This window comes from Sapajus apella, unplaced genomic scaffold, assembly GCF_009761245.1.
Source record: "Sapajus apella isolate SASKATOON/1434 unplaced genomic scaffold, GSC_monkey_1.0 scaffold134, whole genome shotgun sequence".
In the NCBI taxonomy this organism is placed as follows: Eukaryota; Metazoa; Chordata; class Mammalia; order Primates; family Cebidae; genus Sapajus; species Sapajus apella.
Window position 1 is genome coordinate 547,040 of NW_022437074.1, and position 12,957 is coordinate 559,996.

The 12,957-nt window shown below is 47.4% G+C and overlaps 1 protein-coding gene across 3 annotated transcripts in view; it reads right to left on the bottom strand.

Moving 5' to 3' along the window:
* UXS1 (UDP-glucuronate decarboxylase 1) overlaps positions 1 to 12,957 on the bottom strand; it is a 91,899-nt gene that overhangs the window by 2,812 nt on the left and 76,130 nt on the right. For 2 of the 3 annotated variants that reach the window (XM_032262997.1, XM_032262998.1), the window contains exons 11-14: positions 8,565 to 8,608; positions 4,781 to 4,841; positions 2,480 to 2,537; positions 557 to 660 (exon numbers count right to left, since the gene is read on the bottom strand). In XM_032262997.1, the coding sequence (XP_032118888.1) occupies positions 557 to 660; positions 2,480 to 2,537; positions 4,781 to 4,841; positions 8,565 to 8,608 (267 nt within the window). The remainder of the gene's footprint in view (positions 1 to 556; positions 661 to 2,479; positions 2,538 to 4,780; positions 4,842 to 8,564; positions 8,609 to 12,957) is intronic. The other variant, XM_032262999.1, reaches the window with a different exon arrangement.

Consider the following 12,957-nt stretch of genomic DNA (forward strand, 5'->3'; position numbering starts at 1 on the left):
GCGCTGCCAGTGCCCTCGGCACAGCGTTCACGGAGTCAGCTGTATATCTGTGTGTGTGTGTATGTGAGGAAGTCTATGTATATGGGGGCAGAAGTGTATGTGTGTGTGTGTATGAGTTTGCGTGTACACATGTGAGAGTGTATGAATGTGAGAATGTGTATGATAGTGTGAATGTGTATGTGTGAAAATGAGCATACATGTGTAAGTGTGTTTGTATGACAGTGTGTATATGATTGTGTGTGAGAGAGACTGTGTGTGTATGAGTGTTTGTATGACAGTATATGTGTATGAGAGAGTATAAGAATGTGTGTGACAGAGATTTTACAAAACCAGAGCCCAGAGCAGGGGCTTCCAGCTGCTTCCCAGGTAACATTCTCTGAGCTTCCTGATACAGGAGAAGCTATTTACCACTTAGAGAAACCCTTCTATCTGCCTGGATGCCAAGCCCGCCTTGCTTCCCCGGGAACTACCTGACAAGGGTCAGTGCCTACAGGACAGCTGACATGGGACACGGGAGGCCCCTCCCCACGAGGCAGCATTAACTCCCCACACTTACCACGGGCTCCCACCCCAGCATCAGCTTTGCTTTTTTGATGTCTGGTTTTCTTTTCTGTGGGTCATCCTGGGCTTCAGAGAGAAACTGAATTTCACTTCCGCTACCTGAGATGTTTAAAGAAAAAAAAGGTAAGAGAATCACAAAGCACAGGGAAGCATGGCCTTACCATCCACATCAAAGTCAAACCCATCTGCCATGTGAATAGGGTGCAGGCGGTAGAAATGCAGCTCCTAAGAAGCCCCAGATCTCCTGAGGGGCTCTCCTGCGTGCACGTACAGGAGCACTCCTGCAACTGCTTGGTGGGGGGTACGTTACTCTGCCTCAAGAGGCCTGAGTTACTGCCCCAGGCAGTAACTGTACCTGAGTACTGCTCCTAGATAGCCCACCCACACCAGGTAACAAGTACAGACGTCCCCACCAAGCATGACCCCAGTGTGAGACCACAAATGTATTGTGGGGCTGTCCCTGAGGTGGATGCCCCAAGTAGGCCACACCTGGGTGCACGGAGCCTAGACAGCCCGAGACTCAAGATGTGCAGCCACCCAGCTGGAGGGACCTCTCGGAGGACGGCAAAGCCTGGCCTGTTCTACATCTTTGCTGGGCCCAGGCCCCACTGGCCAGCAGAATACAGCCTCACCTGCGACTGTGGGCCAGATTGGCAGACGAAAGCCTGTGGAGGCTTTCCCTGCCTCCCTGTCCCTGAGGCCACATCACAGACTCTGCAGTGAATCACCACCATGGATGGTTTGGGATGCTGTGTCACAAAGCTACACACAGAAGCACAGCAGGGAAGCTGCGCCCCCACTTAGGTTTCAAACGAGTTTCTCATGCATCAGCATGCAAAGATCAACTGAAGAGCCTGTCAACATGCAGACCCTGATGTGGGGGACTGGGCTAGGGTGTGAGAGTATGAATTTCTAACACATGTCCTGATGATGCGGCCATGTTGGCCCATGCGCTTCACTCTGGGCAGTGAGGGTGTAAGGAGTAGATCTCACAGAACTGTGATCTGAGCCTGCCCCTTCCTCACACGGAAGGAACACGGATTCAGGATGGAAAGGCTGGGAAGTACATGGAAGTGGCTATGGGAACCACAGATGCTGAAGGCTACGTTTGAGGAAGACCACCGCCTCTACTGCCACAAGCAGTAGAGGATTCCAGCCATCATAGTTATTAGACCAATGCCAGTCAATGGCAGCCTGATGCCAGCAATTAACCCAGCCAAGTGGGATCTGAATGGTCACCTCAGGACACACTGTGGCAATGTTCCTCCCTGGCCTAGCCCTCCAGTCCAGTCAGGATATGTCTTCACTCCAATTTCTGGATCAACCCCAGACAACAGACATCCTCCAAAAGCCTGATGCTTCAGAGCCAGGATGAGGCCAAGGGCTCACCCACTCTATGTCTGCAATCCAGGGCTGGTCTGGAAGACCTGACCTTCCCATGGCCTAAGAGTCCACATTGATGGGGTGCTTCCAATGCTACACTGCCCCCAGTGGCTGGTGACCAGGATGGCCAGAACTGCAAACAATTTCAAACTTGCCTAAAGCACACAGCTGGTGGTTGCTGCCTCTTGCTGTCCGAAATTCTATGCCTGACATGCATGACCAATTTGGAAATCCAATAGCTGTCACCTGTGTAGGATGATCTAACACAATCCTGCCTCAAATACTGGAACAAATCTCCTCCTCCCTCCCACTCCATGCAAACCTGCAATGAAAAGTGTGAACGAAACCAGTCTTGCCCTCCTTTATCTTTTCATTACTTAAAGAATTAGAAAACACTTAAGTGTTCCTGATAAAAAGTTCTGCTTTGATCCAATTCAATTGGCTTGGATTAATTACCCACTTTCTAGTTAAGGTATTATCAACAGACAGGGCAGGCGCAGCCGATTCCACTCAAGAAGTGATTTATCCTACTTACCAACAAGGTTTTTAATTAACTGAGCAAATTCTAGGATTGTGTGTTCTTCTGGGTTCCCCTAAGGAAGAAATGGTTTCGGTTATAAGCGTCATGACAACAGCAGCGACCCGCCACACAGACCACATGCCTGTGTGCAGAGACGTCTGCTGGCCAAGTCTCACCTCCCTGCACTGCTTCAGCAAAGCTCCGTGTGCCAGCAGGTACTCTACTTCCAAGATGCCAGTTACTCACCTGGCAGTGCTAAACTGCACCATTTATACCTTCAGCTCCTAGGCTGCTGTGTACAAGGCTGGGCTTTGGCTAGGTCAAGAGTCTCAGATGAAGGCACACATTCACTCGCTGAGTATCAGGCAATTTCCGTATCTAACCCAACTTCAATGTCACTTTTACAAAAGCTTGGGTTTACAGAATTAGCTCTTCTAACACCATCCATTTCCCTCTGGGTGCGCTGTGTTAACCATGCCAACGATGAAGGACTTGCAATCTCACATCTGAAAGCTAAGGCAGAAATGGCGAGTGTCCTGGGCAAGCCAGAGGACAAACTCGATGCATTTCATCAAGTGGGAATATGTGTGGGGACTTTAAGGAAAACCACTTGCTCTTTTTCTCCCTTCCATCACATATCAGAGCACCTGTTACTCTTAATCTGCCGCCACTGCCCCCAAACATAAGAGACCACCATAAAGTCTGATAATTCTATATCCTAAAGCCTCTTCATACCCAGGTCTGAAGTTAGATGGTAAATGTGAAGGGAGGGGCCCTAGAACTCACTTGAGCACAGAGGGGACTGACTAGCAAAGTGGAGCAATGGGAATTTGGAAGAAAAGTGATTCTACTTTTATCGGGGCTCCTGGCAGACACACAATTCCAATTTTAGGAACTGTCCCTGTGCAAAGGCCTTCCACAAAGATGGTATCTTCAGAGAAGAGCCTGGCTGCCCAGGGAAGTCACAGACAACGCCCCTGCTAAAGGGCCTGCAGCAAAAACAGAGAGAGAAGGGGCGGCTCCCGCCTCTCCAGCTTACGCAGGAAAATACTGCAGGCAAAGTGAGGCTTTAAGTGAATGTTTTTTCAAAAGTGGCACACTGTATCTCTGAATTAGCAACAGTCCCAGGATAGAGTCAGAACTCCATGGCCCATTCTTTCCTATGTGATGAGACCTCCCTCTCACCCCAGGGAAAAATGTATGGTCTCCAGTGTCCTTGAGATGGCTGGTTACAAAGACATTCATAAGCAAAAGTGACAAGGTTTGCAAGACATAGGTCACATGGCCAACATTTTAGAGTTCCTCAAACTTTAAAATGTTGTGTAGAAAGCAGGAGAGGTACAGTTTGAGAGAAGCACCTGAAATGACCCCCAGGCTTCATCGAGGTGGGGTTATGGGAGCTCTCTAGTGAGCTAAGGGGTTCTTGTGTCCACTGCCATTGACAGAAGCAGAACATCTTGAATGCTGGACAGTCCACATTGGACACCCTACATTTTAAATGAGATGGAACAAAACTGTTCACAAAATCACTCAGTGATAGAAAGGGTAAGAGATCCTAGCATAACCCAGCCAAGGAGGAGAAGGCTTTGTTGGGAAGTAGGACCATGTCCTTCAAATCCTTGGAGAGCTACCACAAAGTAGAGGCATCACACTAGCCATGAATAGCCCCCAGGTGGAGAAGTGAGGTCAGTGGGTAGGCGTGCAGAAAGTGAGATTTTTCGTCCAATATAAGGAAGTGCTTTCTGCCAGCCAGAACTGTCCAAAGATAGAATGAACTGCTCTGAGCAAAAGCAAGTTCAACAGCACTGAAACTGCTCAAGGCTGGATGAACCCTCCAACTGGGAGGTTCTGGGGCCGTGGGCAGGCATGCAGGGAAGGCAAGAAGCCATGAAGATGGTCTGTCCGGCTAAATGGCAGACTTCATCAGCAACTAGAAAACTTTCTCTCTGAACAACCTCCATCTTCTAAAAAGTCAATCAGGTCTTAAATGAGGACCTGCCCGTTAAATAGAGAACAAGATACATCCACATGTCCACCTACTACCACAAAAAGACTTCACACATTTTTAGTCCTGGGCCCTTCAGAGGGTGGAGGGGCTGATTACATCACTCATCCATGTCTTGCAGATGCTTTACTTCTTTGTATACTGTTACTTTGTGTGTGTGTGTTTTTTTTCCTGAAGTATTTAGCAAGCAACAAACATGAATGCCTTATGTGTGCTGACAGCAAATGAAGCAAAGCCTGGTGCTGCTCATGGTTTCACAAATGAACAAAAGTCTGAGCTGTCCTGCAGAGTGGAGGGAGAGGAACACTCACCAGGTTGACTGGGCTGCTGACATTGCTGTTCATGAGAGCCACGAGGCCGTTCACCAGATCACTGGAAAAAAAGGGGAGGCGGGTGAGGCTCAGCCTGCTGGAACATGCTAGTGCCACGTGCCACGCGGAAGCCCTCCCAGAAGAAAAATTACCACCCCCAGAAGAAAATAAAAACCCAAATGGAAAACTGAATGTCAAAATAAAATCCTACAAACTAAGATGGTGTTTATAATGCGAAACTTTTATGGATGAAATGATATATTTGACGTCTGGGATTTGCTTTTTGTGGGTGTGGTGGAGATGATTAAATAGGATGGAAGCTGAGAGATGGGGTTGAGTTCGGCACAGTATTTCTGAAGTCCTTTAACAATTAAAAACTAAGCATAATTAAAACACGCACACACTAAAAAAAGATGGAGTTTACATAAGTTTCCAAAGAAAATTCATGTTTAATGTGAACCCAGTAGTTGACCTGTACGAAAGCACATGATTACTTTTAAAAACAAGATCCACAGAAATGAAGGAACTCCAGTATGTGATCCCCATACTGGCAAATCACAGATAAAGCCAAACAATACCGAGGGTTAAAATAAACGGAAACGTCACTCCCTATTCCCCCAACCTGGAATTTACCACCCCGAAAAACACCTCATATGAAACGGTCAGGGATATTTGGATGTTTCAAATGGATTGTGACCAGCTGGGCCATGAAGGTGAAGATAAGTAAGCAAACTTCCGCTTACCAAGGTTTGGTTCTTATTTTCAGAAGCTTTAAAGTGTGGCTCTGTTAAAAAAAAGTTACTTCGTAAAAATGACACCTCACTGCTAAGCACAAGTACTTTTTCTAAGCTGATTTTTCATGAGCTATAATTCTTAGAAGACTTTTAAAGCCCTGACCCTCCTCCTCCTCCTCTGTCAATACCAGTGAGAAGCAGGTCACTCTGGGTCAGGGTAAACTTCCAAAAGAAAACCCCAGATAGGTTTTGCTTTCCTTTCAATTGAAAAAAACTATTGGGGGTAGGGTATTTAGTTAATAAGATATTTCTGCGTTTTCCTTTACGACAAATGAATATTTCATATGAACATGCTTAAAATGTTCTATTCTCAAGGATCAAGCATAAATGCAAATCTCTGCTGACCTTGGATGATTTCTCTTTTATATAAACTGGCAAAAAGTCACTTCATCACTATGGCAGTATAGTTACAATTGTGCACTCATGACATACATCTGTGCATGTTTATAGAAAGACATTAAAAGCTGCCATTCCATTGCATCCACAATAGGTTTTAATATTGAAACTGGGGGTTGGGGTCTATTTGAGTTGGAAAAAGGCTGACTCTCAAGCAGTCATCCTCAGTGGGGCAGGTAGGAGTGCCATGCGCCTTTTACATGACAAACTGGCAACTTTTAAGGTCAAAATTGCATAGATCACACTCATTTAACCTGAAGTTCTTTAAGAGTGTCATTTTGACAAAGTGACTTTTAAAGAAAATATAGCATGCCTTTGTTATGTAAATGAGGACAAAACCCGGCCATGAGAATATTAAACACAGTCATGCCAAAATGTCGATGCAGATGGCCACCTAGACCTCAGAATCCCTGCAATGTTGTTTCGAGGCAATCGTGGATTTGGGGAGCGGTTAATTTGGTTCAGTAATGATGGATCCAGACATTGTGCATTACTAAAAGATGCTCAGTTCCTAAAAAATTGCTTCAGAAAAACATCAAACGAATGTTAATGAACTCGGCTGAGTCCTCAACAATGAAAATGTTTAAGTCGGGAAACCCTTGCCCAAGTGTGGCAAAGTCCCTGAAGCCTTGTCATCTCAGATTCTGCTAACGTGAAACCAGAGAGGATCACCAGAATGGGGAGTAAATACTACAAAAGTGTTACAAAACAGGGTTTTCTAAAAGGGTTAACAACCATGCGCCTAGGGGAACTGCTCAAGCCCTCTTTCCAAGTAGTCAAGTGGTATGGGAGAGGATGGCAGCTAGGCACGTGAGCCACGATAATCAAAGCAGGCATGGGACAGTGACCAGGACACGGAGAGAGCGACGGGGCAGAGACCCTTGCCCACCAGAGCGGGCCAGGCACCCTGGGCGCATTTTGTCCTGAGATGGGACAGCACATAGCACAGGCATCATCGAATGCTCAAAATATTTTAGTCCCTAGCAAAAAGAAAAATCTCTGAGGCTACGTAAAATGAATTTTGCAAGCAATGCCCTTGAGATAATCACAGCAGGAAGAAGAGTGGGCTCTGCCTGGTTTCCTTTTCATCGCATAACATCTCATCGATATTCCATGTGGTGTGGGTCTGGAGAAGCCTGGGGGTCACTGGTGAGGCAGCGCAAGGCAGGCCCACATAACCCAGGACAGCAAGCCTCCCTCGGGAAAGGGCACAGCTGGGTGGGTGGAGGATGGGATGAGAGTGAGTCACTATGGAAAGACGGTACTCAATCCACGGGAGGCCCACAATTTGGTCCCCATACAGAAGTGTGCCATGACGGTTTCCCCCTGGGACATAGTGCCTATGTTAAGTGCTTTGAAATGAACACGGTCCTGAAGTGGGGGCAAATGTCGTTTCCCTGTTAAATCGCTTTTTAGAATACGCATGCCTATTTGGGCAATGATGTTGGCTATAGTACACTTCTGGGCTTTTTGCCCCTTGTGGTTAAGATATTAATGGGTGGGGAGGGAAAAAAACCACTGACTGTATAAATGTTTACTCACAGCTTTCTTTTAGAGTAAATGGAAATTCACAAATACTTTCAGCAAAAATCTATAGTGGTTGTTTTGGATTCTTTTTAAAATTTTATTTTACTCCCAGTTCCATTTCTCCAAGGGACTCCTACTCTTACCTAAGGGTCCTGGGTAGACAGAAGTTGATGTGGTTGCTTTGGCTGAAGTGGGACTGGGGGGGGGGGGGCTTCCCTGACCTGCACCACAACAGCCACCATCTCACCCTAGTGCCCCTGGGATGGCCCCAAGACAGCAAGAACAGCACTTCCTGACTGACAGGCATACTGGGGTCTTTGCAATGAAGACTGAAAATATATGGGGTCAAAATTGAGAATTGGAGGATACAAGAAACTTTCAGAAAATGTACAATAGCCACATACTGTAGATACATTTTGGCATATGCAACTGCTTCTATCCTAACTACTCTCAGAACTCATACTGCCTTGTAAAATTAATCACCGATGGAATGGAACAACAGAACAGTGGATTTATAAGGATTGCCGAGAAAACAATAAATATCACCCCGTGAATCTATTAAAAAATATATTTTAATCTGCATTTAGTTTCAGCATGAAATTCAACATGCGAACACTATCTACCTTGTGACCTTCACAAGGGCTGTCTCCTCCAACCCATAAGCCATGCTTGCCATGGGTCAGATTCTGGCATTCGCAGGTTTGCTGGATACATATGGCCATCTAAACTCAGCAGGTTTGCTGGATTCATACGGCCATCTCAACTCAGCCTGCACTGAAGTCACCCAAGTCACTCTCTGAGCTGGGCAACTTCACCCACCCACCACTAGGTGGCAGTAAAAGATTAGCACATGAGTCACAACAGTCATGGAGATGAATGCAAATTTTAACTTTTAAACAGAGAACAGCAAGTTTTCCCATCGTAAAATTAAAAAATTGTAATCAATATATAGTGTTAGTGTTGTGGAAATGGTTAACATATACAAGACGCTGAACTGTCAAGTCTGCATGACCCCTACTCCAAAGCACTACTAAGTTTGGGGTCAGGCAGTAGTGGAATGCCCTTACCTGACGTACTGGAATGCCCTTGTCTGAGATCCGGATCCGTACACCTGGAAGAAAACCAACAGTTAGGCATCCTGAGAAAACCACATCAGAACTGGGTAGGTAGCTGTCCTTGAAATTACAGGGGACCCAGACTGGTCTTAAAACTGATTCCAGCGGGCAGTGACGCTGACTCAAAGCATCTAGTGCCACATCCCACACTCTATTTCGAGACCATGCCCCGACAGTGAGTCAGTGGCAGCAATACCTAAAGTATGCACCTGGAATACATGTGTAAAGTTTTCCCTCAAAAGACAGTGCCTGAAGGAATTAATTTCTGCTAGAGTTGTATGATGTGTCAGGCATCATGTGAGGCTCTGGGGACTGTGACCTCAGAGTCCAGCTGGGTGACTGATCTACACATAAACAGTAATGCATGTATTTAACTTGGGTTCCCCACTCTGACTGCCCAACAGCAGAGCTAGGAATGCAGCCCAGGCTGGTCCACAGGCTCTTTGGGATGAGGCTGGTATTGTTACAGCTAGCTCCTCAGGAGAGTCTAATGTAAGGCCAAGGTTGAGAATCACGCAGGAGACTCTTAAAGTGATGCAGAAGTGGCAGGAGGGAGGGTCACACTCCCCTTTCTGTCCACTGCGCATCTGCTCCACACTTCCATAGCTTGGCTTGTGTTCTTTGCTCTGCTGGCCAAGACCCTCTTGTCTACTTTCCACCTGGCAGAGGGCTACTCATCCTTTAGGGACAAGCTCTGGTGCTGTCTCCTGAGGAAGCTTCATCTGGCTCAGTCCCTAGAGAAAGCCCTTTGCCAACTCTTCCCAACTGTGAACTCCCCAGAAGGACTGGTGTCCAGCCCTCTGTGGCCCTGCTGGAGCCCAGCACAATGCATGGTGCAATACTAGTGTAGGATGAGGATCTGCAGAGCGCCACGGATCATGCCACTCACTGAGGAGGAGATGGCAACAGAGGCACTTGAGGAGATGCCCTTGGAGGTTTTGTTTGCTTGGATGCCTCCCTGTGGTGGAACTCAGGCAGCTGGGAGGAAGGGACTGCTTTTGGGAACAAGCCTGATTATAATAACCCTGGGGCCTCCTCCCACCTGACAGCAAAAAGGAGCCCCTGCCAGCAGCTCTGTGAACAGTCCCAACGGTCCCAGACACTCAGCATGGATTCCCTGAAGCTCTTCCCACAAGCTCTGAGAAGGAAAAGGAGAAGGAGCAGGTAGGGAAAAAAAAGCACATGCTTCAAACCCCCTGAATGCCTTTTTTTAAAGCAGGTTCAAATGCTATCTCTGTTTTCTTAATAAGCATTTACATATGCCAATTTCACAGGTATATTAGTTCCAACTACGTGGGTTCTGTTCTTGGAGGGAAGGCTTTCCACTGAGAAAAGGCTGGGGATACTGAGGAATAGAAATTTCTGTCAATATAGAAACTACAGCTGTAACAAATCTCAGTAAAGTAACATTAAGGAAAGATGGCAGTGGGCCTCTTGGAAGCACAGGGCAGTCCCTTGACAGTTTTGCCTGAACCAGATTCTCTGGCCTGGCTGATACTTCTGATACATGGGAGGAAGACAGGAAGCACTGGGCCTGATTTGGTAGGAAAGGAAGTCCACTCACGGCCAGCTCCGTCAGCGGGAAACTCCCCTCCACTCTAGTGCTATAGGTATATCTCTGTTTTTTGTTTTTGTTTGCTTTAAACAACCTTATTTTGGAGATGAGGTGATGGAAGGTCAAACCGCTGGAGTGACCTACACCCAGCAGAGTGAAATTTGTCTTGACCCCAAGTTCAGGATTCTTCCCCCCCCCCATTGTGTTCATAATTTCAGAACTGTATGTTCTGAAATTTTTTTGCACCCCCAAACTGTGGCTCTCAGACTGGCACCAGACCATTCTCCAATCTCGCCGTAGTGAGTACTGGATTTAGTCAAGTCCCACGTCACAGACGCTCCTCCACAGGTGGGTTTGGGGCTGTGCTGCTGTCCTGCCCGTTGCCTCTGCCTGCATCTGGGGCTCTGCCCTCAAAGCTGAGCACACAGACGCACCTCTGCTACTTGTTTTGCACCTTCCCACTGCACTCAGTCAGGGTCACTGTGATGGGCTCATTGGTCTGCTGGTGCATTCCAGCCACGTTCACAGAAATCCCACCTCTGTGCAGAGTGGCAATGGCCTTCAACAAGCTGGCTGAAGCCAGTCGTCAGTAATCTAGAGCCCAGGCTTGCCCATCAGAGCTGCAGTCTCTCAGAGGGGAGCCATGGAAACGTGCAGAAGTAGCTTTTGATTCCACCCAAACATGCTGACCCCAAGCCCTGGAGGGAACACAATCCAGGGCACTGCATGCTGGGTGAGTCCCCAGACCTAGACAGGTTAATCCAGGCTGCCAGCATCAGGATGTGAAGAACCACGCCAAGCACCTGCTCTGCCAAACTACAAGGGACTTATGATGGAGACACTCAGCAGCTTGAATGTCACTTAAGCCCAAAGGGAACCTTAGGGCTGCAGCCTGGGAAGTCCAAAAAGGCTCCTGAAATAACCTGCAGTCTGCTGGGTACTTTCCACTGTTGCCTCATTCAAAGCACACTGGACGGAGAGAGTTACGACTGTGGATGCATTTCCCTGCATGACTCGCCAGGGGCAGCTCCCCACCCAGCCAGCACCGACACAAGGTTCATCTGGAGGCACCATGGTCACCAGGTAAGCTCTGCTCCCTTCAGGTCTGGTGACACAAGCCCCTCAGCAGCACCCACCCTGAGGTCCCACCTGATGTCCACAAAGCAACCAGGCCTCAAGGAAATAGTCCCCAGGACAGGAGGAGGTACTTCTGCCTGGGCTGCAGTGGAAAGGTGTGGATGTCATGGGACGCCCACTGCACACCCCCACAGGCCTTGCTGATACAATCTTGAAGGTGTGTATGCTCCATTGGGTGCATCAGGCTAAGCTGCAATGTGAGTGGAGCCTGGAACCCTTCCTTCCTGGTATCTTTAACAGTCCTGCTGGATTTCAGTTTCTACGGCACATCACATCCATCATCTATACTTTGGTTTAAACTAGTCTCCTAGTACTGTGCAATATGGGGACTTATAATTCATATGTGTAATATTCACTGTGTGCTAATGTAAAAATGTAAAGTAAAAGAAAGGAGTGTGTGTGCAAGAGAGAAGATGCTACGTAATTATACCCCATCTAAAAACATCTGTCTTCCTTGGGCTCTAGCATGCACCCTGTGTACAGCCCTTACAGTGTGGTCTGAGGCCCTCCATCTCCCCCACTCTAAGATAAGGCCTGCAGGGACTTGTAACAAATTGGGTGTGCAGCAAAATCCAGGGCATGAGTATCACAGGGATCTGGTGTGGACACCTGGCATCAGCAGAGCTCCCTCAGCCTCCTCATTGTTCTCCTTACAGAAGACAGTGTGAGATTCGGTCCCTCCAGCTTCATTTCACAGAATAGGAGAGATGCAGGGAGATTCATGCAAGAGTGAAGACTGCTACTGGGGGCCGGGGAACAAAGGGCTGTGTGCAGGTCAAAGAAGCATGATGATCAAGGAGTCACCAACAGGGGAGAGGACCAGCCGGGGGTCAGGGGCAGCAAGGAGCTCTCTGATGATCACTTGGCAATGTCTCCAGCCACTGTGCTCTATGTGTTTAAGATGTAACAAAGATTCTTTGCTTGGCTGTACTTCACTCAGGCTCCTGTACCTTCTCCTAGGCCCATTTGTGCGCTTCCTTGTAAAATGTTCTTGTTCTTTTAACAAGAACCCTGTTAAGTCAGTTTAGCAAGAAACCCGTACCCTGGGTATCTGTTCACTGACATTCCTTACCCCCCACATCACCCTGGCCTGTCTTCAGGAAGAACCCTGTTAGGTTGATTTAGCTAGACTCCTCCTTATCCCTGATGCTTCCCTTAATGAATTTCCATTCACTCACGTCCTCCCTGCTCCTTGGCTATAAATTCTGCTTGCCTGTGCTGTATGTATTTGGAGTTGATCCCAGTCTCTCTCCCCCTGTGAAATCCCATTGCAGTGATCCGTATTCCTGTCATGATGGTCCTGAATAAAGTCTTCCCCACCATACTTTAACCAATACCATTGAATAACTGTTTAACAGATCCTGAGGCTTCCTGCCACAAACGAAGGCCCAATGCAAGGATCACTTAACACACCACAGTATCAGTAAAAGGGCTAAACATCATACTAGTTTTGAATTGGTCTTAGAAGTATAGTTTCCAAAATTTCCCTTTGGAAGAATAGCAACGCTTTAAAAATGACATAGAACTGGATTGAAGCCCCAATTCTGCCACGTCTGAACTGTCCTGGGCAAATTCCTCCTGGTGAAGTTGTTTTCCCCTCTGTAACCTGCGATAAATCATACGGGGTGGAAAGCAGAATGAACCCCTCCTGTG